The sequence below is a fragment of the Toxotes jaculatrix genome, chromosome 5 (genome assembly GCF_017976425.1).
Source record: "Toxotes jaculatrix isolate fToxJac2 chromosome 5, fToxJac2.pri, whole genome shotgun sequence".
Classification (NCBI taxonomy): Eukaryota; Metazoa; Chordata; class Actinopteri; family Toxotidae; genus Toxotes; species Toxotes jaculatrix.
Window position 1 is genome coordinate 24569244 of NC_054398.1, and position 25312 is coordinate 24594555.

Sequence of the window (25312 nt, forward strand, 5' to 3'; positions counted from 1 at the left end):
ACTGTAATGTATCTGTGCAAATGGCAGTAAAACTCTATTCAATTCTATTCTAGAATGGCTGTCAGCTCCAAAACAACAGTGACATGGTTATTTTAGTAAAACATTATCGCTGATCATTAGGATTTTCTGAACAAGCAGAGCCACATTAAGGAAAGTTCTGTTCTGATATTACATAGCTGATATTACAGTGTAAAAGGGTCCTTAAAATCTAGTTTATGCTGAGGCAGGTCAAAATCTCTCTCCAAGGGGCAGAGATCTGCTCAGCAATGAGCAGCAGCAGCAGCAGGGTTGGAGGAAAAATGTGCACATCTCTGCATCTTTAGAAACAGCTGCTTGTGCTGTTTTTTTAATGAGGATTAATAGACTTACATTAAAGAAAGAGGTGACTGGCCAATGAACACGTGATGTTTGTGGGAAAAGTCAGCTGGATGACTTGATAGTATATACTGCAGCTGTATCACTCCTCTGGGACAAAGAGAAAGTACTGTTGAGTCTTCTGAAGTGTTCTGGGTCTAGTTCAGTCCAACTTAACCTCAGTGACATTCACACACTCTCAGCGCTCTAACATTCACATCAGTTCAAAGTTCCCTTGATTTCTGCACTTCAGCATTGCATCTATGTGCAAATGAACAAAGTAAATATGGCAGTCAGAAGTGTTTTCTGATTGTCCTGAGGCAAGGGGGCACTTACATGCTACATAAATAATCATATGAATAATGCTGTAATTATTAATAGTAATTATCATATCAATAATTACTGTCAGTTGTCATGGACAACAGTCCAAAGTAATGTATTGGTTAAAATAGTTTCAAAACAACTTTTCAAAGCAACATATATGAGTACAGTAAGGCTTAAGTAATTATATTAAACCAAGCTGTAACGTGCACAGTAACCGTCTGTTGCAGTAATGTTGTCAGAAAGGCTGAATTTCCTACCAGGTTAAACATTCAGGCCCCAGACAGTTCCATATTCATTCACACTGCTAATTTGTTGGGAAATACAACACTAAAGCAGATTATTGACAATAATGATGCCAAAATTTACGTGGTGGCGAATTCCTAAATAGATTTGTGCTATTTCAAATTACTTTGCGATCAAAAGGGTCCCACAGCTCATTTTTCATCCCCCTGTCAGGTTAATCTGGGGATCATCAGTGGAGGAGTAAAAGCTATTCTACTGTTAAAATGTCAGCAGAAGTATTTTTGGACATTGACAGCTCTGAGGATTATTTACTGTAAACCATGCTCTGTCAGGCTTGCAGTGCTGCTACTGCCATCTTGTGGGCGATTTTCACCACCTCAAACATCTAACAGCAAAATCTTCCTTCCCTCTTTAACCATGATCTGCTTTACAGAAAGTAGCTTTACGTTCAGGGGACAGTGATAAAGAGTTAGTGCAGGAAAAAGATATAAGAAATGAATAACTCGTGGTGTGATCAAGGCAAAGAGGAAAATGAGTCCTAGTCTCATTGTACTATATAAACTATGATGATTTAAGAGTTAATTGTCCATGATGTTACACTATGGCTGAAATATTCAGGTGTACAGCTCACCAAAAACTAGTTGTTTAATTAAAAAACAATACAATTTTCATTAATTTATTCTGAAAGTGGAGATGGAGATTGTTCTTAGCACACAAATGATTATTTTTGCATCTTTAGATAATGTAATGCATTTTGTGAGAACCATATGAGACACGATGAGATCCCCATGAACAGCAATGTAATATATGTTGGACTGATAACAGAAGTAGCAGTATTAAAAATCTAGGTTTCTTTCCAAAGGAGTAAGGGGGAAATCTTTCTCAGAATGTGTGAGAAATCGATCACTTTCACCACAGATAACAGGAAAGCTGTCACATCTGCATCTGGATAAATCTGAGAACAATATGGATTCATTTGACACATTTAACTGTAGATATTTGTGATGCTAATTTATCTGCAGACATATTAACAGCAGCAATGAGACTTTTACAAAAATCACACAGAGCTGTCTGTTTTTGACAGATGGCGTTTATTCTCACCAGGCATCTGACATTAGAATCGCTACAGAGTCCGCCACTCGGGAATGGCTACTAATACTCCAGAGGGGAACGCCCAGGATATGTGTAACAGGGACAGCATAACAAAACAAAGAAGAAAAAAAAACTAACTGTAGGCCACTAAACATAACCTGCCACCTCACTGGAGGAAAAGCTCCATCCAAAGCAGTATTAATGCTGCTCTTCTGTCTTCCTGCCAATTCTGGTCCTCTCGGCACTCTCATGTGAGACTGTGTTCAGATCGATGGTCCCACAAAGCTAACATTCAGTCAGATTTTATTTTAAATACATAGTTTACATACATTACATATGTATTTGAATAATGTCTACAGCTGCTGTTTCACCAAACATTCAAAAGTGACAGCACACAATCGCAACAGACACATCAGTTACATCAGGGAGACCACGGGTGTCTCCAGGAAGGCCCCACAAGGATCAGAACTGGGAGACAGACGTCAGTCGACGTGGTGAGGCTCACAAATCAGGCAGAGTGTGAAGGCCTCTCCTCTCAAAAAAACCCCCCAAAAAGATACTATTACATATATATACATACACATTGCTACGGTACCGAGTGGACCTCACCCGGAGTCCACGACGAGAAGCCCTCTTATAGGGTTGAAGAGGGTGAGCACACGACTTAGCAGCATGGGAGTTAGACGACCACGATAGTTTAGGATCTGTGAGTGTTTGACAGCAACGTGTGAAGAGTGAACATACATTTTTACATACGATGAAACATGGACAACAAGTGTAGAATATCCTCAAACGCTGAACCTGCTCATATTTAAGAAGGATTAGGTGAACGTCAAATAGCCTACTGATTACGTCTGTTTTCACAAGTGCTCAAGAGTTAAAGGAACAGTTCAGTGTTCTGGGAAACACATTTATTTGATTTCTTGCTGACAGAGGAGAAGATCAGTACCACTCTCGTATCTGAACAGTAAATATGAAGCTACAGATGGCAGCCAGTTAGCTTAGCTTAGCATTTATAATGGAAATGGAGTGGACAGCTAGCCTGGCTCTGGCTAAAGGCTACAAAATCTGTCTACCAGCACCTCCAGAGGTCATTTACCGTCATTACATGTTGTTGGTATAATGATTAAAAAAGTAAAAATGGAGTTGGAAAAGAAAGTTACTGAGGCTGACAAAGAAAAAGTCCCTGTAAAACCACAACTGTCGTCTTTACACTTACACTTTTGTACGGATTAAACAAACAGGACATAACATGTTAATTAGTTGAGCGTCAGAGGTGCAGGTGGACAGATTTTGTTTCCTCTGGACAGAGAGAGACTAGCTGTTTCCCCATGTTTCCAGTCTAACATTTAACATTAACATACGATATGACAGATATGAGAGTGGTGGTGATCTCCTCATCTAACTCTCAGCAAGAGAGAAAACAAGCGTATTTCCCAAAATGTCAAACCCTAGCTTGAAGTGTGTAACTCAGAAGTGTGTTCAGTTCACGAGTGCAGTGCAGTGCAGAGACAAACCAGTTGCACAACATTGTGGTTGCTGATCTGAAGCGGATGCAGAAACTGAAAAGAGGGGAGCACAAAAGCAGGAGAGGGAAGTTAAGGGGGAATGGTGATTTGTCTTTTTCAGTAAAGCCACTTTTGTTAATCGGGGGAGAATGAGTGTGGGGGACATTGGTTCTGCTCCGAGTGCAGAGAAACAATCCCAAGAAACTGGAGAACTGGGTTGTGAAGACCAGCTACCAACCTGTTCGCTCTACCACCCTTTTTTCCTCAAACACTCAACTTCCTATTTTCTCCCTAATCTAACAAAGCACACTGCGACCCTTTCCCTGGGTAATTGTGTGTAGATGTATTGTTTCTTGGCACAGCATTGATTATATGCTGAGCTGCAGAGATATTTTCTGAATGTTAAGCTCTTAAACAAAAGTCTTGTGAGTTCAAGTTCTTATCATGATCCACAGTGTAGAGCTATCTACAGCGGAAAAGAGAAGAAAAAATTATGCTGCAAAGACTCAGTAACAATACAGTGAACTAAATCTGATTAGCAGGACCCTCTGAGTCTAACAAAACAATGATTGTGTTAGTTTGTCTTGAGATGACGTTACTTTAGTGTTTCCTCTTGGTGCAGTCGTAAAGATTACATGGCAATGAAGGTGTGTGTTTTAGGAGTGAGCATTGGGCTTCAGAGGTTAGGGGTCAAAGTGCAGGGAAGCAGCAGCATCAAAGGATGCTGTTAATGTCCTTCCAGACTCCTGCAGGTGGCGCCGCGTTCAGTTACTCGCCACCTCGTCCGCATTGTCAACCGCCTCTAAGGTGCTGTCCAGTCCACCGCGCGCACGCCAGATCTTCACGGTCCGGTCACTGAAAGACAGGAACACAGAAGAGTAAGAAGCAGGAGAAAAATAAGGGAAGTCATAATCCAGGTGCACACAGAGAGCAACTCCAGGCCAAAGCAGGGACTCTGTGTGTGTTTGAGACTCACTCTGAGGCAGTGAACAGGTGGCTGCTGTTGGTAGAGATGCTGTTGATGGGGCTCTCGTGACCCTTGAGCTCCCCCAGGGTCCCCAGTGTGTCCGTGTGCCACAGCTTGAGCACCCCACCTCTGCAGCCGCTGAGCAGGGCCGGGGAGCCTGGGACGACGCCCAGCGCACACACCCAGTCACGGTGAGCGTTTGGGACTTGCTGATGGAGAGAAGGACAAATGCGAGCGAAATCACAGTAAAATTAATGTGTGGATCTGTTGTCAGAGATTTAAGACTATTTTTATTCTTCTGTTTTCTCTGTCTTATTCCACTTAAGTTTCTTTTTTATATTCCAGTTTATTTTATTCTCTTCTCGCCTTGTGTTTCTTTTATTGATTTTATTGCCTTTTCATACTTTATTTAAAGCATTTTGAATTGCCTTATACTTGAAAGATGATACACAAATAAACCTCTTACCTTACCCAACCATGAATCTGTGCATCAAACCAAACACCTAAATATTTAATAGCATCCCTACTCAGTCTCCTCAGTCTGATGTATTTGTATATGCATCATGTGACTTGTCCAGTACCTGCAGCAGGTCTTTGCGGTCCAGGTCCCACTTCTTGATGCCGTTGTCTCGGGAGCCGCTGAAGAAGATGTCCCCCTGCACCACCAGCGACTCGATACCATCATAGTGTGGCGGTTCAAAGTTGTGTGTAGGGCTGATGCTCCCCAGAGATCCTTCAGTCACATCAAACAGCTGCAACAGCAAGGACACCACATGTTAAAGTGGGATCTGTATCCTGAAAATGCTTTGTTGTGAAAGCAAAGAGAATTTTATCTTTTATAGCTAAGCAGCTCTTTATTTACAGGTAGATTATTAGTTTAATTAAACTGAAGGCTCAGTTAATTATGTGTGCTATAGCTTGTCCTTATATTACATTCCTGAATGCTTTACTTAAAAAAAAAGTCTGATTTTAGCATATAAATTTACACTTTCTTCACCAGGGCTCACAGGAAAACACACTGAAATCACACCTTAATATAATGGTCCTTGGACCCGGTGATCACCAGGTCTTGGTTGTTTCCGGACTGATCCACAGTCAGACACATCACTGGACCGAGGTGACCGGTAAGTTTCCCAGTGGATGCAAATCTGACAGAGAAAAAATGTCAATAATTTGGGCCACTGCAACCGTGGAGGGGAAACAACATGAGACCTAAATACATGAAATTACAACAGTTTTTGTCACCAGCAGTCTTAGACATTTACTGAATAAATAATCCACTCATGTTCAAATGTGTCATGTGCGTAAGCAAAGTCTGTGAATAAAGTTTGCAGTGTTTCAATCTCATCATAAATGACTGTGTTATTCTAATCATCCAAACTGTTTTTATTTTCTAAGAGGAGCAAAGAGGCCATTCATCCAAACAAACAGCAGCGACAGATGACAGATATGGATTGGATATCTGTCACTTATTCATACTGAAATGAGTCTTCCAAGTGTGCTGTGAAAAGAAATTGGGTTTTGTATTAACTCAGGGTGTGTGTGTGTGTGTGCGCGTGTGTTATGCATCTGAAAATGGTGTGGAGGTGTCATGAGAAGTGAAGAAGAAATGGTGGGAATGATAAACAGACAGCCAAGCATGGTGCATGGAAGTCTGGGTGTCAACACACAATGCGTCAGATATACACAAATTCTCTGCACTGACGCTTTCCTCCAGTAAAAATGCAGCTTTCTAGTGACACCCACTAATTAGAAATAATGTCTTAGTCCCATTAAACAAACAAAATGAAACAGAAAAGTAAATGTGTCATAATACAACTCAATTATTATGAATCTTATTTATTATCACCTTTTGTTTGTTATTTTTCCATTTATTTTTCCTTTTTTTGTTTGTTTGTCAGTTTGTCATTTTGTCTGCATTTGTAAGGAAACATTTTGAGTTGATAAAATAATAATAAAACCATTCAGCTGAGGCAAAACACATGAATGTTCAGAATGTATTACTACTCTGTGAACTCTTCCTGACAACATGCATTTTACCTTCTCAGATCCCAGACTCTGACCGAGTTTCCGGCGGCGGCGTACAGAATCGTCCCGTTGGGGTTGAGAGCGATCTGGTTGATCTGGTTCTCTCCTGCTGGGATGGTGACAGTTCGGCTGGTGTTACCCGCACAGGCGTCCCCAACGTTAACCTGACCGGAAGATCTAAAGACACATGGATGCAACATGTATGAAACTGCATCAGATCAAGAGTTCAGAAAAAACACATCAATGTCAGCCACGTCAACACAATCTCACGACATAACAGATGTAGTGTTGAGCCTTGGACTTAAAGCTTGGAACCACAATGACGAACTGTGGGTATTTTAATTTAAAGCAATTAGGAATTAGGTACATAAAAAGTAAATAAAGCATAAAATAATCAAGCTCCTACTGTAAGGAGTTCATTGAATCCCTCAAAAGTAAACCTGTGCGTCCTGTTTAGCATCTCCGACTGCAGCCTACAATCCACTGAGACAGTCGCACTCACGTTAGCGTTCGGATGCACTTGGCCGAGTCCCGGATGTCCCAGACTTTGATATAGGAGGTTGAGACGGTGAAGACCAAACTGGAGCTGTAGCGGACTGACACCACGTTGTTGGGGTGACCAGAAAGGGACATTATCTCCTGACCCGTCACCAGGTTCCACACCTTACAGGTCCGGTCTGCAGGAGGACACACGCTCTGTCATCTCCATTATCATTTATTATATTATTAGAAATAAAAGCAACATGCTCAGAAGAGGACGTCAAAACTGGAGCAACAGACAATAGCATGGTGTACAACATGTTCTCCATTATAACAAAACCACACAGAAAGAGTAGTTAATTTAGTTGTTAAAACTAAGCAGCTCTATGGGGATAAATGTTTGCTCAGTTTATTATGTTTAAAAGCTCCTTCACCATAAGAGGTTTACTGTATGTGCAATGTCATTTTATTTCAACACCTCATTTATCCACATACTGTGCATATGACAATCTTAATTAATCCCTGTCAGGTTTTATTTGCTGTAATATAACAGGATGTCACAGTGTAATAAATTACCAGTGCTGTAACAAGGAGACATGCAAGGAATAGTGATGAGAGAGAGAGAGAGAGAGAGAGAGAGAGAGAGAGAGAGAGAGAGAGAGAGAGAGAAAAGAATTACAGGGAAGGAGGTGAAGGAAGGACGGAGAGTGGGAGGATCGTGGGTATTAACCTTTGGATCCAGTGAAGAGAAGGTCATCAGTGCAATCGACACAGAGAACAGCCTTACTGTGTCCCTCTGCCACGTGGACACACTGTAACGTCGCTGACCGACTGCTCTTGGTCAGTGGCACGGGGTTAATGACGCCCCTGGAAAACACACATATATCATTATCAACAGGTGCAGCGTAGACATAACCTTGTCTAATAATCTAAGTGCAGCACCGATGTTATTCACACCCACACAACCAGAGTCATGCACAGCATGCAGCTCTCGTGGCTGAGTAACTTGATGCTGCAAATCAAAAATAGAGTGACATGACAATAAGAACAGTCCCTTTAAAAAAAAAAAAAGAAAAAAAAAGAAAAGAGGAGACAGCTATGAATAGAGTCAGTCTTATTGTGCTGAAGAGAAGAAAAGCCACGAAACCAAAAATATCCCTATATCTGCTTTTTTCCAGCACATAATAGATTTAAAAAAAAACACTCAAGGAGACAGAGACAGACAATCGTTGGCAAGCAGCAGTTCTGGATCACCAGGGGCCACAAGTTCAATCCCATCTCAGGAATCCAGATCGATCAATAATTGGCTGGTCGTGTTGACAAATGGGCATCTGATAGTGTAATTGTACAATCACTACTCTATGGTTGTCTCTATCAGTATCAGTGGAGCGGCAGGATGACCTGGTGGTGTACCACAGATCCAGACGTCGATATTCAGGTGTTGTGGATGAATGAGGTTTAAAAGGCCTGTGCTGTGAAAAATAAAAGCTCCGCTGAAATGAAATAAGACTAATGAATAGAGAGGATTAGTGAGGGTTCAGACCCGATAGCAGTTATAAGCTTAACAAGATTAGACTGTTTGGGTTCATTGTCACCATCCATATCCATTCATTGTTTTTAACCACATTAACTGGTTGTGTGTGGTTCTCGCACAAGGACCCCACAGCGGTGAGGGATGAAAGCCCTGGGAGGCTCTGGTTACCAGACAGTCTGATGAACTGCTTTTTTCCGAAAGGGTGGAGTCCACACCATGTGCATCTGTGCTTCAGATTCACCTCTGCCCCGTACACCAAAGGTGAACTCTTACACGACCGTTTGACAAATAAAAAAACTAAAAAAGGTTGTACTTGGGTGGGTCGGAGAGAGGTGAAACAGAGCGGAGGATGTGGTTGGAAGACAGGTGGAGGCATCCATCCATCCTGGAGTGGAAGAGAGCATCCAATGTACCTGAGAGCTGATTAAAACACTAACTACCTGCTATCAGCTACTTATTGAGTTCCTTAATTTTTTCCTAATCATTATTTATTAACTTCAAGAAGAGCTAATTCTAGTTTGAGCCTATGTACCAAACAATAATCATGTAAGTTCAGTCTGACAGTAGTACATAATAAAGGACCATACCAGTGGTTTATTGAGCCTTGGCTGTAAACATTTTCTACCTTCTGTGCAGCCACTGCTTTCAGGCCAGAGCTGTAGTGCCCTCACCAATTCAATACAATAGTAGCAGTGTCCATGGCATTTACAGTACATTTTACTGATAATAGCACGAGGAAATTCTTTAAATTTGGTATATATGTAAATTACTATTTGAAAATATTCAGAATGATCATGAAGTGCCTGAAATTTCAATGTATTAATATACAGAGCAAACTATTGGGTCTTTATTATATGCAGAAAATAATGACTACAAGTTAACGGGAGTGATTTTGAACACAGCCGCAGTAAGAGGAGATTTGAAAACACTTCCTTATCAAATCATAATATATTTAGCTCTGTCTAGGATTAAAAATGAATGCCTCCTGACTTCTAAATACCCGAAAGACAATGCTTCCTCATAACAACAATGCAACTGACCAAAAAAAAAAAAAAAAAAAAAAAAAAAAAAAAAAAAAAAAAGAAAGAAAATAAAAGAAATTAATTGTTTACCATGATTACCTGTCACCAACAAATCTGTTTAAATAGATTTTCCATTATGTTCATGACAGCTGAAATGATTGCTATATAGTGGCTGCACAGAAGGTGGAAAATCACAGCAATGGTACGCTTTGAAAAATATCAGTAACAATATGCATTCAGCTGTGCACTACCACTAACATGGTCTTAGGACACTTGTAGGGTCTACTTGGTTCAGTGTGCACTTCAGGTAACTTAGTTTATATATCATACTATATATATATACTGTAACTTTAGAAATAAGACATTGGTCAGATTTGACTGGCAGATTTTGGAGTGCAATGCCTCTGCTCATCCCTTGCATCTCTCCCCAGCTCTAATCTGATTCCCTGGCAAGCTGGTGTCAATTTTACTTATCTCTGGTTCTTACTTATCCTGCAGGACACATGCAGTACGGCCCAGATACCCTGTCATACGGCTAAACGCGCCGATGTGGTTACCGGGACGAGCGGTAGGGGAGAGAGGAAGTGGTGGGCTGCTCTTCAGGTTCCTGATGACTGGGCTGTGAAGGAAGACAGTAGGGCTGCCAATTAAGCTTCAGAATAATTAAAGTGTGTGCTAAGCTGTTTACACACTGCTGGCAGAAGTGTGGGAGGACTGCATGAAGACAGACGGGAGACGCATATGCTGCATTCACGTCATACGGGAGCAACTGTCAGGACAGCTTGACAGTGAAGTCTTCACGTGTTCAAACTCAGATGACATTACTGAGGTGTCTCGCTCAGTGTGGTTTACCAGGTTTACCAGTTTGGAAAATTCAAACCAGTTTTATTCTGTCAAAACATGTCCAGTAAGAGGAAACTTCACAAAAACATTTCTTTGTACATTTTACAATAATTTAGTTTAGTCTAAGCATGTCCCTAGGATTTTGTAGCCTGGTTTCAGAACTAAGTCAGCTCAAGTCAACTTTATTAATACAGCCCAAATTACAAACCGAAGGGCTTAACAATCTGTCCAGCATCTCTTTTAATGTTTCAAGCTCCAGCATTTGTTTTGGAGGCTTTCCACCGCAACAAGAGAAAAATATCTGGAACTATCAAAGTACAGCAGCTTAAATCATTCAGTTAACAATAGCCAAGCTTGTGTGACGTTATTATGCTCACTGAAAATCAGACAGAAGAAGACTGAATCGATTCTTATCCATTAAACATGTCATGTTTAGCCTGAGGCTGGTGGCAGAGTGAATGCCATGTTGTAGCCTTAAGGTTTTATTCTGTCCTGTAGCCTAGTAGTCAAAACACATAGGATATAATTGGAGCAACATGTTATTTCCTTCTCTTGCATAAACTGGCTTTGCCATATGACATGAATGCAGCGATATTTTGTACTCATATTGACCACATGCACTCACACTGGCCATGCACGATTCAGGTCGGCACAAAAGCACAGTAGTAAACGTGTGCACATCATGCCAACAAAACTTAAAAATAACTCAAATATTAAGAGTTATTGAGTAATCTTTACTCAAAAGTATAATTAACACTAAAACAAGATTTGTTCATCAACTGTATAAAGTCATCTACGACTACATATTCTGTAAATACAAGCTGTCATTTCATGATCGTTTTTCAGCAGATATAAAGCCAGTTTTCTAAGAACAGTTCACTCAGGACATTCTCCCTCAATCACAAAAACGTATTCGTTAGACAGAGAAAGGGAAAGGACAGTGATTTCCTCAGGAAGTAAAATGTCTTTCATCGTGGACCAGCAGCAGAAGGACTGATCAGCAAGTTGAACACTGAATTTGAGTCAAAAGTACCAGGAGTGATACGAGAAAGCAATAATTATCACCATTATGGCTCAAAGAGGAGCCATTATATTCAAGTTCAGCAGGAAAAATATGGCTTTAAATTCAGCATAGAACTTGGCAGGTCAAAGGTTATCGCACCAGGCACAGAGCGTTTTTGATTTAGGTGAGATCACATGCTTCTCCAAAGCAGGAAACCGAGAGAGGAAGTATTAGTAGAGTTGAAGTTATATCGCTTTTCTCGGCTTTGCAGCCACAATGTCGGCAGCAAGCTCTTACTGTTTAATCTCCTTGACCTTTGCCCTGTCAGCCGCTGCGTGCGCCTTGTCATAGGTCTTCCTGCGAGAGAGCGGGGAAGGCTCCGGAGCTCGTTTTTCCACCCCTGACGAAGTTCTGAAGCCAGAACTGAGCATTCAGTTTCAAAAATGTATCCACAAACAACACAGAGACAGTATACAGAAATAATAATAAAACAATGGAAGGATGTAAAACAAACATTAAATAATGTGAACAACTGGGAGACGAGCATGCAGTACACACAGAAACAGTTACCTGATATTTAAAGTCCCAAAACAGTGGTGGTTCTTCGCCAAGCTCATGTTTAACTACTGAGGATACTGTGTAGGTTTTCTGCTACTCTACATTATAATCCACTACTCTATCTGCTGATAGGTTTTTTTTTTTATTTCACATAACTCAATGTAGACTATGGTTTGAAGGGTGGCCTTTCATAAACCAGTTAGAGCGGTCGGGTTAGTATCTTTGCTTTCAGTGTGTAAGTCAGCTGTAAAAAGGAATTAGAAAGGCTGTTTATGCAGAGGACAGTAACAAAGAAGCCACACACATGTTAATATTTGTTCCTCTTTACATGCTTTTATCTCTAAGAACCCATCAGCTGGAGGAAGGTATGGCCATTTGATTAAAGGAGGCTCATGAATAATGTGAAAGAAATTTAAATAAAGCAGAGGATGTAGCGGCAACATCAAGCATGCTGGCAGCGTGGAAAGTAGCAATTAATGTGTTAGCAAAGCGCGCCGGGCCTGGACTTACATGCTGCCCATTTTAGAGGAAAAGCCGGGGGAGAGAGCTGTGTAGTCCCTGACTGATGAGCCTGACGTGTCCATGTCTCCGCCCCCATCTGGTGTTTCAGCTAAGGGCAGCATCGGACTGGAGAAGTCTGCAGTGGGCGCGTCGGGGGCAGAGTCAGAGTTTGCGTACAGCAGCTCCATCTGTGTGGTGGTCCTCCTACGAGCCTGCACAACACAGGGACATGCAAATTAGGTCAAGAAAAAATTGCTGAAGTAATTGTTTATGTGGAAAATGAGAAATAAACACAATAAACTGTGCAATACCTTATTCCTTGTTTTGGTCTCTCCACACATTTTCATGAGATCTGATGCTAAAGTGCTGGAAGGAACACACAAGTATTTTTATATGTATGTGTAGAATATACAACTACTTCTGTAAAAAAGCACAGGGCATATAACAACATAGCACATCATACAACATAAACACAACATAACAGGAGTTAACATGTCGAGAAACAGACATTAAAGAGGACACGGACAATATTTTACTTTACATAAGCTAAAGTAAAATATTGTAACATAAAACATATAATCCTAACATACGGTGATCAGAACATTACTTACGTTCCCTCTGCTGAAGGGCTCTGAGCAGACTCATCACTGCTGCTATCGTCCCCATTTTCTGTCAAATGAGATCAATGAATAATATTAGAATTACAAAATACCCTCTTGGCTGATAAGACTGAGATGACTGCTAAATGACTTTCTGCGACGTTTCTTATCAAGGGAACCGTGGATAAGACTAAATCATTTATCTTTTTTTCTATTTCATTTAAGGGCGAAGCAATATTCCTCATCTTATCAAAAATAATTGCTCAGACTGGATGGAGGGAAGATGAACAAGGGAAGCAGATGAGGGCGATGTCAGCGCAGTGCCATGCCGTTTTGTCGACAAACAGAAACTCGGTCCTCACCGAGCTCAATGTGATCAGATGGACTGAGAAAGGTGAGAGGTCAGAGGTCAGACAGCGGTCAGATGGGGACGGTTATAAAGAGAAATGTGTGGGCGGGTTGAGGCAAAGGTAAAAGACCTGAGACGAGACAACAAGGTGGAGGAGTGTAAGGAATCATTAGTCCGTTGCTCCAGATAGGGTCAGCTGACCTACAGGGTCTGACAGAGCTAAAATATCCATGTCGTATGGTTCCTGTGGAAGGGTCTGGGGTTAGCAGGGTGCTAAAGCATGGAGGCTGTAGCACACGGTGAGCTGGGAGGAAGAGGAGGAGGAAGAGTGTGTCCAGATGAAGGGAAGTGAAGGGTCGGCAGACAGATGGAGGGAAGCCTGGTTGCACTGCACCTCATGCACCTGTTCATGTTACGTTTAGTTAGTTTTCAAAGTGCAAAGGGAAGGAACCATGCATCCATAACACAGATAAGAGTCTAATATGATTTCACTTACCAGCTGGGATGTTACCTAGCTCTGTAAAAACATAAGGAAACAAAAAAGAAAAGAAAAAGAAAACGTGGGGGAACAGAAAAAAGGCAATGCACAAATCAAAAATACAGTCCCCCGAAATTCTACAAAGAAACAAAAAGAAAATAAAGTGCATCTACTGTAAACAAGGCCTCCCACTGAACAGAAGCTGGTAAAAATAGAAAAAATTTACAAATTTGGTTCAATACGATCATATTACCACATGAAAACAGTGGAATTAAAGTCATTTGGATAATAATAAATCAGCCTCTATTCAGCAGAAGGCAACGGGCAAGAGCATCTCAAAAGGCCCAATCATGCAACTGACCAGAAACCCAGTCCACCTTCTGAAAGGCCAAATGCTTTTTAACATGTGAAAAGACGTGACTGACTCATTAAAGAGAAGCATCATCATCATCATCATGATCATAATAAAATCTGAATCCCACTTTTACTTGACGTGATACTACAGACGCTTCCAGGAGGTGGGCTGAGTTAAACCAGGGTCTTGGTCTGTGTTCTGGTCCTTATCTCCACTTCTCCCTCAACCCAAACGAGTGCTGTCGTTACCTTGCAGCGCGTTCCCCAGCAGGGCGTCCAGCTCCGGGTTGAACTCGGCCTTCTCCTTCAGCATGTGAAAGAGCAGCTGGTTCTGTGTGGCGCTGGTGATCTCCGTCTGCTTCAGCCTGCCCTCCATCACCTTCACCTGGGATTCTTTCTGAGCTGCCTGCAGACCCTGAACAGGCCACAACATAGATATTAACTCATGTCCATTTCAAAATCGGATAAATTCAGAATTTTTACAGGTATGTACACATTTTTCCTGATGGGCAACTCTTCATTATGTGTGCTGGTACCTTGTTTATGGCCATCGACATGAAGTGGTCGAGCAGGAAACGAGCCTCTGCCAGGGTACAAGAACCAATCACAGCGGAGACGTCCACGGTGTCACCCTCCTCCTGGAAACAAACACCATGGGTGATGATTTATAAAGCTTTGTCATGAAATTATTTTTATAGGACCCTAAACTCTTTTAAACTCCATGTGAGATGTTAAGACTTCAAAAGAAGCGTGCAATAAAATAAAGCTCATTCACTCTAACCAACAGCTACATAAACTGTCAGTTACATTTTTAACAGTTAACTGTAATCAACTCCCAACTCATCAGGCTTTCTCACCTTGGTTTCCTCCATCTGCATAATGTTGGCCTGACAGTCTGCAATGCTGTCGTTGATGTAGTCAATGTTGGCTGTCAATGCATCCACTTCTTCGTTGAGGGGGGGAACTGCCTTCTCTGCCTCTGGTCCCTCCCTCAGCAGCCGGTCCCTCTTCCTGATGACCTTCTCCTTACGCTTGGTCAGCTCCTCCCGTTGCTGTAAGACAGGACAATTGATGAGGTCTCTTTTCTCTTTTTTTTTTTTTTTTGTTTACAGCAACCATAAAAACATGTTCATGCACAGGAAGGAAATAACATAGATCTCTTATATCAGATCATTTTGATTCAGCAGAGACGTTTGGGGAAATTAGAAACTGCATTTGGACATTTGACTGGACTGGTTTACCAGGAAATGAAGAAAGCCACCGATGAAAGCAGAACACCTACATGTAAATGTATAATTTTGTGCATTGCTTTTGTACAGTATATTGTGCTGCGTGTAGGACGAGCTTTCACACTCGAGTACATACAATTTTGTGTCATGTCCTCTCCAGGAAAGACAAACTGAAACTGTGCGCTGCTGCAGGACTCTACCTTGAGGAGGCGGTTCATGTCGGCCTCCATGTTGGAGATGGTCATCCTCTGCATGATGACCTCACAGATCCGTCGCTCCAGAGACTGCCATTTATTACGAGCGACTCTGGTGGAGTAAATGCCTGCCATGCGCCTGTAGGAAGAACTGCACACACGTGATGAGTCAGCAACGCTATTGATTAGTTCACTGAATGATTTAACACTTCAGGGATGATTTAAATAAGCTCATGTTCCAGCGGTGGTTAACGAGGAGTCTGTATCAATTCCTGATGCAGAATTATGTAATAAAATTTTAAACAAACAAAAAACATGTGCAAAGACTAAAGGTGTTCTGTGTCTTACTTACGAACACTTCCTCTGACAGTATCTAATGTTTTAAGGATAAAACCTGGCGTGTTTTGGATCTCTGTGTCGTAGCCTTTCATATTTGACACTGGAAAAAATGAACATGCATCCAAACCCACACAGACTCACCGGGTACCGTTGGAAGCAGTGCTGCCGGAGGAGTACATCCGTCCAGACGGAGGTCTGTGGGGGGAGTCCTGGACTGGTTCTGAGAGATTGACCTTCCTGATGACCTTACCTGAGGTGGGCCTGACCTGCCTCCTCAGAGCTGTCACCTGACACACACACACACACACACACACACACACACACACACCTTGGTTTTATCACCTTGGTTTCCTCAATCCTTTCCTCAAAATGATGCACATTCTACATTTACTGTTTGTTAACGTCAGGACTTTGTGCCTCAGTGAAAGTATAAAAGTACATAAAGCTGCTCACCTCCTCAGTCTTTCTCCTCAGAATCAGCTCCTGCTGCCTCTTTTGAGCCTCCAGTAACTTCAACTGGTGCTGATGAAGAAAGAAATTACAGTATCAGCTAATTTAGTTCAATGAAAAGCTTTAAACTAATGGCCAACTGAAACAAAACAGGCTGTAGGGGACCTCCCTGTCGTAACCTCACCTCTTGCTTGCGCTGGTCTTTCTTCAAAGTAGCAATTTCACGGTTTCTGCGAGACTCATTCATCCTGTTCTTCTCCTGCTGTTCCTTCATCTGCTTCATCAGACGGACCTGGAACAATCAAATTTTAAATTTTATGGATCATTTCTCAAATCCTCCCTCTTTACTTTTCTTCCTTTGAAATGATGCTTGTTGACTATTGTCTGAAAAGAGTCTGGCCCAGTGAGCACTCTCATTTATTCTGAGTCCGTAAAACAGCGGGGTAAAGACAGTCAAATAGAAGTTTACAGGAAAGACAGTTGAGAGACACACAACAGAAAAGACAAGTAATCTGGACTTAAACCTGCTGATCCAACTGGACTGCCAACTGTTTTTGGTCAACTTTATTTAATTTAATTTAATTTCAACTCCAGGAAAAAAAAAATAGGCAACACACAAAAAAATGCTGTCAAAAGAAGACATAGCAGAGTTTCCATGAAAAGCATTCCAGCACAGTATTATTGTGATCAACCTAAGGGTGGACAGCTACAGAAACGTACCTTCGTCTTCTTCATTTCGGCCACATCCATCTGAAGCTTCTTCAGCTGCTTCTCATACTGTGACTGGTTCTTCAGCAGGCGGGCGTGCTCCTTCTGAGCGGACTGCAGCTTCTGAAGCTCCTTGTTCATGACGCTCAGCTTCTTCTCATATTCAGCCTTAATTTTTCGAGCCTTGTCCTCTGTGCCGCTTTCTACTGAATCTGAAAGAACGCGATACAAAAAAATCATGGAAAACTAATCTGCCATTTAAGAAAAAAAAGAAAAGAAATAAAGCTGTTAAAAGTTTTAAATGGCATATAACTCAACCGCTTTTACTAGGAAGAGTTTTATATGTAGCAGTGACATTGTGCTGCAAATACAAACATATCTTCTCTAGTGGTTTATCTGGTCAGAAACGTTTATTTTCAGCTGTCAAAAAGTCTGAAAACTCCTCCACACTTTTATAATCTGAGTCAGACAAAGCTTTGATCCATTAGTGCTGACAAACATAAATGTAACCGTCATCGGCTGGCTGCTGGCAGATAACACATTCATGAGTGGCTTTAAAAGGATTCTCTGAAGTCCATAAAGCCTGAAGCATTCTGCAGCGTCTTTTCATCACTGAAGAACAAAAGCTGACATCAAATGTGTCGGACAAGATATAAATTCTTCCAAACCGAAGTAGGGCAAGTAAGAACTGAAATATACTTTGCTGTAAGACTGAAATAAACTGATCAAAAGGTAGAGGCATGAAGAACCACACCCACATTTGCCTTCTGGTGGACGTTTTTAATCCAAACTGCCTGAACCTGATGGATAAACATGTACAATGCAATGTTCTTCCACTGACGGATACGTGACCCCAGCCCCCTTCCGATATTCCTTTCTTACTCATGTTTTGGAGGACACGGTCCCTCTCCAGCTGGGTGTCCTTGATCTTGCACTGCAGCATCATCAGCTTCTGCTCGTACTGCTGTTTGAGCGTGTGAAGACGCCGCTGGCTGTTTTCCAGCTCATCAATCAGCTTCTGCTTGATGGCGATCTCACAGGTGATGTTGGCCAGATCTGCCTGGTAGTTCTCTGTCAGACACAGATTTAAAACAGACTTAACCTCAACAGGCAGAAGGATGTTAGAATCACAGATCTATGCAATGTTTATCTTTGGGAAAGGGTTTTTTTTATTTACCGGAAAATCCCTCCTTGGAATCATTTTTCTTTAAATGAGCAATATTTTTGGCCGGTCCACACCAAACATGCTGGACCCCATCTGATCCAAACTCATTTATTTTTGGTTTCATGTGACCAAAGAATGTGCTGCCAAATATTCATCAGGCTTCTTTTCATTTTCTTTGGCAAACTTGAATCTTGCAGTTTCGTGCCATTCTGTGAGGAAAGGGTTTCTTCTCAGACGCCGCCCGTAGAGGCTGACTTCAGGCGGTAACCTTCGTGCTGTCTGATCAGTCACTAAAACACTTATTTCCACAGATAATCCTTCTGGCAGTTCGTTACCACGTGGAGTCATGTTGCATTAGACACCACGCCAGCCAAAACTGAGGAAACTGTCATGTTCAGTGGCTGTTTTACTACCTTGTTCATGCAGTTAACTTTAATTGGAAATCACAGGTGTCCTCACTTTTGTTGTACTTTGTGACCTGTACTTTCCACATACTCTCTCTAACCTGTTTTTTACTTTACTCAAATATCCTACACTTTTGTGAAACCCCTTCACTTACATGGCAATAAAGCAGGTTCTGATTCTGATTCTTAACAATAATACAATAACTGTAAGATGGCACAACTTTGAATCCTTTAGCATTTTAGTGATATTTCACAGGGGTGTAATCTGTGTTGTTGCATACTGATTACAGGGTATAAAAGTAAAAGAAATATCACACAGGCCACATCTTGGTAGCTCAGCTAACAAAGCTGCAGGTAGAATCCAGTCTTCTTTGGTCCTGATCCCTTACAGAACTACATAGCTTCTTAACCGTTTCCCAGCTGGTCCACAAACAGACAGCTAGGCAGCTAAACATTCATGTGTAAATGTCTTGAAAACATGTATTTCTATGAGTGGCACAGTTTTACATTTGAGGAGCTGGTCTAACAGTGACCTCACAGCTCCCCCTTGTGGACAACCTGCCACCAACTAAACAGAGAGGGACTGCAAGTTGCTTACAGACAGAACTGTAACGTTCTCTCTCTGAGAGAAGTAAGACACCGTCCCTGATACCTTTTTCATCTGACTCAGAGTCAGAATCATCAGAGCTCTCTTCCACATCCATCTCCTCCTCTTCCTCCTCCTCTTCCTCTTCTCCTTCCTCATGGTCGCTGCCCTCCTGGACCTCCTACATTAAAAACAACCAAACGGTTAATATCTGAATGCGCCGCTCAGTGTATTCTGACGCTGATTTGACGAAAGATGAAGCAAGAGATGACAATCGCACCATTTCTGCGTCCTCACTGACTCGCTCGGCCATTTCTTTCTCAGTGCCCTTTTCTTGCTCGTTGTCAGGAGTTTCCTCCTTGTTGGCACTGAAAGATTCAGACATGGTGAAGAGTCAGCAATGTCACATATCTGCCGTGACTGTGCCATGAATATTTTATAAGCAGAATACATGGTTTATTCCAAGTGGACTGCAAGTGCATCTTCACAGGTACTGTAACACACAAGTAAACATTAAGCATATTTTTATAGTAACAATAGATCTGTGGGTAACACGCACTGTTTCAGAGTTTGTTTTTTTAGGTGTTCTCTTTTTGTCTTTTTGGCAAATAAGCCTTTTAATGGACTTCACCACAGAGCAGCGATGAATCTGGTGACATTACTTTTTTATGAGATAAAGCATTGTTACCATAAAACATACAGAGAGGCACTATCTCCTGGCATGGTGAACTATAAAGTTGAATAATGATATGAGGCTGCTTTTTTTTATCAGCTTATTTGCGAAAAAGACTGTCATTTGTTTTGTTAACAAAGGAGGGAGGCAACTCATAAGAGTCTGAATAAAACCAGCAAAAGCAAAAAAGCATGGAGATGTAAAAATGCAGCAGAAAAAAAGGGAATTTATGAACCAAACCCATGAAGCACATCTGTTGGATAAATATTTTATCCAAACACAGAGGGTTAGCAATGTTTAGGTGGTGTTTCACACAAAATTATCTGGACAGCCTGACCAAAAAGAAAAAGAAAGATTAACACAGAAAAGAAAACTGGGATTTGTCATCCAAAGTTAGACTGTTTTAATACATTTTGCACAAAGGCAGGTTAACTCCGTCTGTCATAAATGATAAAGATAGATATTTTACCAACCATAAGGCACTTTCAAGACATTTTAGGATGTTTCAAACCTTTGACACTAAAAATAAGAGTGGATAAATGTTTTCATAAAAGCACAAGTGTCAAAGTGTGTTAAACAGACACCTGTTGACTGATTTCAGGTTATCTTGAATATTTATTACAAAATCAGTAAAGAAAAAGAAAGAAAAAATACAAAAAGATGCAATAGAAAACAGGGATGTAGCACGAAGGACCAATGGATGAGCAGAGGGATTCACACAGAAGATCTAAAGAGAGATTAAGGTTTATTGAAATGGTAGAAACAGTGTTTTATGGAAGTGAAGTGCTGCTGCAGTGGCGTGTTTCTCTTTAGGTGGGGGAAAAATACCTGCCTGAAATAAATCAAACGTAAAATAAAATGCTGAATTAGGGGAAGCAAGGGATGGGAGTGAGGCAACAGGAGGGTGGAAGCTCTGACAAACCTGGCATCCTCAACCTCTTCCACCACCTCCTCCCTTTCCTCCCTCTCTCTCTCCTCCAACAGCTGCTGGAGTCTTCAGGGAGGGGTGAAGGGTCAAACGAGAGAAGGAAGCAAGAGATGAACGAAGGAAGGAAGAATGGAGGGAAGAATGGTCAGAGGAAGCTCTGCACTGAAAACCCCACCTTTTATCCCCCAAAGCGCCCGACAGCACAACTCTGATCATTTTCAACCTGGAGCCTCTGATCAGTTTCTACTGCTGTTGTAGATTTTTCATCAAAGTGAAACTCTTCTAAATATTAAAACAGCTTTATGAGAACATATTTGTGCTACAACAATTTATAGGTTATTGTTTCATGTCTCTAAATGCAGTCAGTAAAATCGATTACACATAAAGTATTTCATGATCTGTTAGCTAAGTGCTAAGTAAGTAGCTAAGTGAGGCCATTAAATATACATGTTCCATTTTCCAAATAGTTTATCGAAGCCGTGTTTCTAATTAAAATGTCAAATTGACTTTTGGCTACAAAAGCATTATGTGATTAGGGATAAAGTCATAAAAGAAGTGCCAATCCAGTTTGAAACTTATTTCAGATGTAAGCACAGCTGAATATGCAACAAGACATGACAGCCAGATGAGCTACACAACCCTAGATCCAATGTTTTGTTAATGACAAATCACCTCAGCTGTCCAAAATAATCTTTTTACCTTTTCTTTTTCTTCCTCTCTCGTTTCTTCAGTTTCTCCAGGTCTTTCTTGGCGAGTTCGATGATATCCGACGTCTCCTTCTCCGGGGCCAGCAGCGAGGAGGAGAAGGAGCCGGGCCCGCCGTAGAACGACTGACGGTTGGAGGCACGAGACAGATTCTTCCTCAAATTCTCATTCACAGCTTCGCTCTCCAGGAGTTTGGCTCTGAGGATGAAATCCAGGGACACAGTCCAGACAGCGCTCACATCAGACCCAGACAAAACAGTGTTTGTAGAAATGCAGCGCTTTGAAAGTTCATTTGTGTTATGTGCACAGCGTCTAGAGTCAGAGATGTTTACCTGAGGTCTTCAATCTCTTTGATGTAACCCTGAATCATGTTTCCAATTTCCTCTGTACCTCCTTCACCTGGGAGAGAAACAAGACAGAGAGTTCAGCTGAGAGAGATGAACAGAAAAAGGTTTCCTATTTTCTAATACAAGCTGTCATAACATATCAAAAGTGAAGACAAAAGAAAAATTTGTCTCGTGGATAAACACTTTGAATAAACTAATGTACGAGTGTGACTCCGCACCCCTACCTGCCCTGGCGAGGGCCTGGTTGGCCTGGTCACTGAGCAGCTGGGTGAGCCGCGCCCTCTGAGCGTCGATGGTCTCCTGCATGGCCTTCACCCTCACCCTCAGGTTACTGTTCTCCGTCTGCAGCATCGAGTTCTCGTGGAACATATCGCTGAAGCTCTCCACACCATCCTCACCCACCATGCGTTTACCCTGCAGGGGGGAGGAGGAGGAGACGATACATGGGACAGTTTAAAAACCGCAACATTTATTTAAGGGCTTTTGCTAAAAACAGCATGTGAAATAGAAAAAGAGGAAAACAAAGAAAAACTTTTTTTTTGGACAAATTCTCTCATTTGAAATATTCACTGGTTAATTTCATCAGTTTAAATTTTCTAATCCTCTTCCTGTCTCTTTGAACTCCACCCCTCTCTCTCTCTCTCTCTCTCTCTCTCTCTCTCTCTCTCTCTCTCTCTCTCTCTCTCTCTCACCGTCTTGTACTCCATCAGCTCCATCTGCAGTCGAGCTATTTCCGTCCTCAGTGCACTGATCTGCTGGCTGGCCTTGTCCTGGTTCACCATCACCTTGTTCTTGATGTTCCGGGCTCGGTTGGCGTACTTTAACGTGTTCAGTGTCTCCATGAAGTCACGGTCAGATGGACTGATGCATGCAATCATTACTGTTTGGCTTAGAGAAGAAGAAGGTGGATATTTGTTAGTGTTTGGCTCAGAAGACAGAATGGTTTCTCTGAAAAGTGATATGCTGATAAATTGTTGCACACTTAAAATTTATTTTACAAATTATTTTGCACAATATTTTGGATTTGGAGTTAAACTGTTAATTTCAGAATTCTTAATGGTCCAGTTCTTGTTAAATATTCTTCCTTTTCCAAAGATATTCTTTATTCTCCACGTCATTCTTATATAAATATTACAGCAACAAATTGCTGGGTTTAAGTCTGATTATTGTATTGTTTTAACAGTTTGCTGACATCAAACTGAAACCTTTGACAGAGGAAGACCTCTCCGGGTGTGACAGCTTATAACTAACCAAGTAGAAACAGTATTTGTAGAAAAAGGTGAAATCAGAAACCTGTTTCCTCCTAACGAATCCTGTAGAAGTCGGGTGAGTTTGGAGTCTCTGTAAGGCACATGTGAGGCCCGTTTGCCCCGGTCACCCAGAGCACTAATTACATTCCCCAGAGCGAGCTGTAGCAAAAGGGAGGGGAGGAGAAAGAAGAAAATGTCAGAGTGATGCAGACGTTCACAGATTTCTATAGGTACATGTCTTTGTAATGCACATTTGACAGGAGCATGTTGTTTGTCACCTAAACAGAGTTTGAAGTTTGGCTATGATATAAATATATACAGCATATGACATTTTGTTAAAGAGTGTAGGTGATGTGTTTTCTTGTTAGTAAAACAGCAAAAACGCATCACAGGATTTTAAGCAGTAAAAATCTTCCACTAATACCTTATTGCTCACTTAACATTTAGAAAATTGCCACTAGGTGGCAGTACAGCTCCAGAATATCAAAACCTCTCTGTGTCACTGAGTGACTTTCAGAAGTCCTGCAGGAGTGAGGAGGGGGGGAGGAGGAGGAGGAGGAGGAGGAGGAGGAGGCTCACCAGTCCACAGTTGATGGAGATGCCCTCTTTGGCTCGATCGCCCGTCGCTCCGGTTCTCTTCAGCCTCTCAGAACCGGCCAGGTCCACAAAGTGAAACTTGGCTGTCAGCGTCTCGTACTCATCCATCTCAGAGTTTCCGTTGGAGACTCTGTTATCGGTCTCATTTTCCTGCTGAGTGACAGTCACACAGCATTATATCAGTGTGTTTCAGCTAAAATAACTCTGCAGCCTAGACCATCTATGTTGTATATTTTAATTTAAACTGCACGTTTAGTCTCTAAGTTATTATATTATTCCGATGTTGTACTAACATTGTCAGAGGCACAAACGCGGACTTGGCACAGGTGGATGGTGAAGATGGCGTGTGATCGAGAGCTCTGGACGTTCATCTGAGTGCTGGCCGTGGTGCGAGACAGAGCGCCCAGCTTCAGGCACTGCATCATCTGAACAGGCAGAAAAAGTTTTAAGTGTTAACACAAAAGAAAACAACCACAAATACTCTGTGGCATTTATAAGAGTAAACACTTTATAATAAATCTATTAAAAGTATAAACTAAAAAATCCACAAAAACATTTATACATTGTTATCAACTTATTGGTGCTTGAGAAAGAGATGCTAACAGTGTGTAATGCTGAATGACTAAGTTTTAACTCAGCACTTTAAGTCAGTATCCTCCCCGTCTGTTTCTGATGACTCAGACACACATTATCTCTGTCCTTTACCTCAGCCTCGGAGGACACGGTCCGTGTGGTCACTCCCACGGTGTAGATTCCTCCATTGGCGTCTTCGTGGATCTTGATGTGAGATTTCTGCTTCATGTCTCGTGTGGAGTCAAACAGGTCCAGAACTTCCTCATTATAAAGCTGCGTGGAGGCAAAACCCAAGAAACACACAGTTTCTAAAAAAGCAGATAAATCACTTTAAATCATCAAAATTCAGAGAAGATCTGAGGTTTCATAGTTCAAACATTTCAAACCTACTTAAAACTACCCTGAATTAAGATGAACAGCTCCAGCTTACTGCTGATAAATAAGGTTAAATTAAAATGAAAAGTGAGCACCTGAAAATGAAAGTGTGTGTGTGTGTGTGTGTGAGTGGACATACAGAAAGACACCTGCGTATAGTGTAAAAAATAAGAGCCTAAACTGTATTCAGACCTTTTTAGATCTTATCTCTTATCTTAAGGGTTTTTCATCCTTCTAAGGCCCTGTTACCGTTACACCCTGATCTACAACCTAAAATGTTTCTGAAAATACTTATTCAGCCTTTAACTGCTGTTTCAAAAAAGTTTTTATCTGAGGAAATATGAAAAATTGACATGTCAATTTAAAAGCTCATTTTCTGCCTCGTGTGATTTCTGTGCATGTCCATGTCTCTCCAGTTCCAGGTCTTCTCCAGGAATCTGAACACTGTCACAGTCTGATGGACCAGCACAACTGTCAGCTCACAACATCATTCCTGTTAACTCTTCCCGACAAGACAGAGACACCACCACCACCACCACCCCCCTCCCAACA

The 25312-nt window shown here is 41.5% G+C and overlaps 1 protein-coding gene across 8 annotated transcripts in view; it reads right to left on the minus strand.

Moving 5' to 3' along the window:
- Positions 1-2013: 2013 nt before the first annotated feature.
- kif21a (kinesin family member 21A) overlaps positions 2014-25312 on the minus strand; it is a 48569-nt gene continuing 25270 nt past the window's right edge. Inside the window, exons 4-35 of one of the 8 annotated variants that reach the window (XM_041038242.1) lie at positions 24518-24658; positions 24106-24237; positions 23795-23965; positions 23259-23374; positions 22658-22853; positions 22190-22379; positions 21951-22017; positions 21613-21816; positions 19593-19680; positions 19379-19493; positions 18040-18228; positions 17170-17369; positions 16634-16741; positions 16453-16521; positions 16141-16286; positions 15667-15811; positions 15095-15289; positions 14774-14875; positions 14487-14652; positions 13902-13922; positions 13069-13126; positions 12769-12823; positions 12467-12669; positions 11696-11809; positions 10040-10171; positions 7727-7863; positions 7019-7193; positions 6529-6693; positions 5519-5636; positions 5070-5240; positions 4498-4697; positions 2014-4376 (exon numbers count right to left, since the gene is read on the minus strand). In XM_041038242.1, the coding sequence (XP_040894176.1) occupies positions 4286-4376; positions 4498-4697; positions 5070-5240; positions 5519-5636; positions 6529-6693; positions 7019-7193; positions 7727-7863; positions 10040-10171; positions 11696-11809; positions 12467-12669; positions 12769-12823; positions 13069-13126; positions 13902-13922; positions 14487-14652; positions 14774-14875; positions 15095-15289; positions 15667-15811; positions 16141-16286; positions 16453-16521; positions 16634-16741; positions 17170-17369; positions 18040-18228; positions 19379-19493; positions 19593-19680; positions 21613-21816; positions 21951-22017; positions 22190-22379; positions 22658-22853; positions 23259-23374; positions 23795-23965; positions 24106-24237; positions 24518-24658 (4380 nt within the window). In that variant the 3' untranslated portion in view covers positions 2014-4285. Of the gene's footprint in view, positions 4377-4497; positions 4698-5069; positions 5241-5518; positions 5637-6528; positions 6725-7018; positions 7194-7726; positions 7864-10039; positions 10172-11695; positions 11810-12466; positions 12670-12768; positions 12824-13068; positions 13127-13901; positions 13923-14486; positions 14653-14773; positions 14876-15094; positions 15290-15666; positions 15812-16140; positions 16287-16452; positions 16522-16633; positions 16742-17169; positions 17370-18039; positions 18229-19378; positions 19494-19592; positions 19681-21612; positions 21817-21950; positions 22018-22189; positions 22380-22657; positions 22854-23258; positions 23375-23794; positions 23966-24105; positions 24238-24517; positions 24694-25312 lie in introns of those variants that run through there. The other 7 variants (XM_041038236.1, XM_041038237.1, XM_041038235.1 and 4 more) reach the window with 7 other exon arrangements.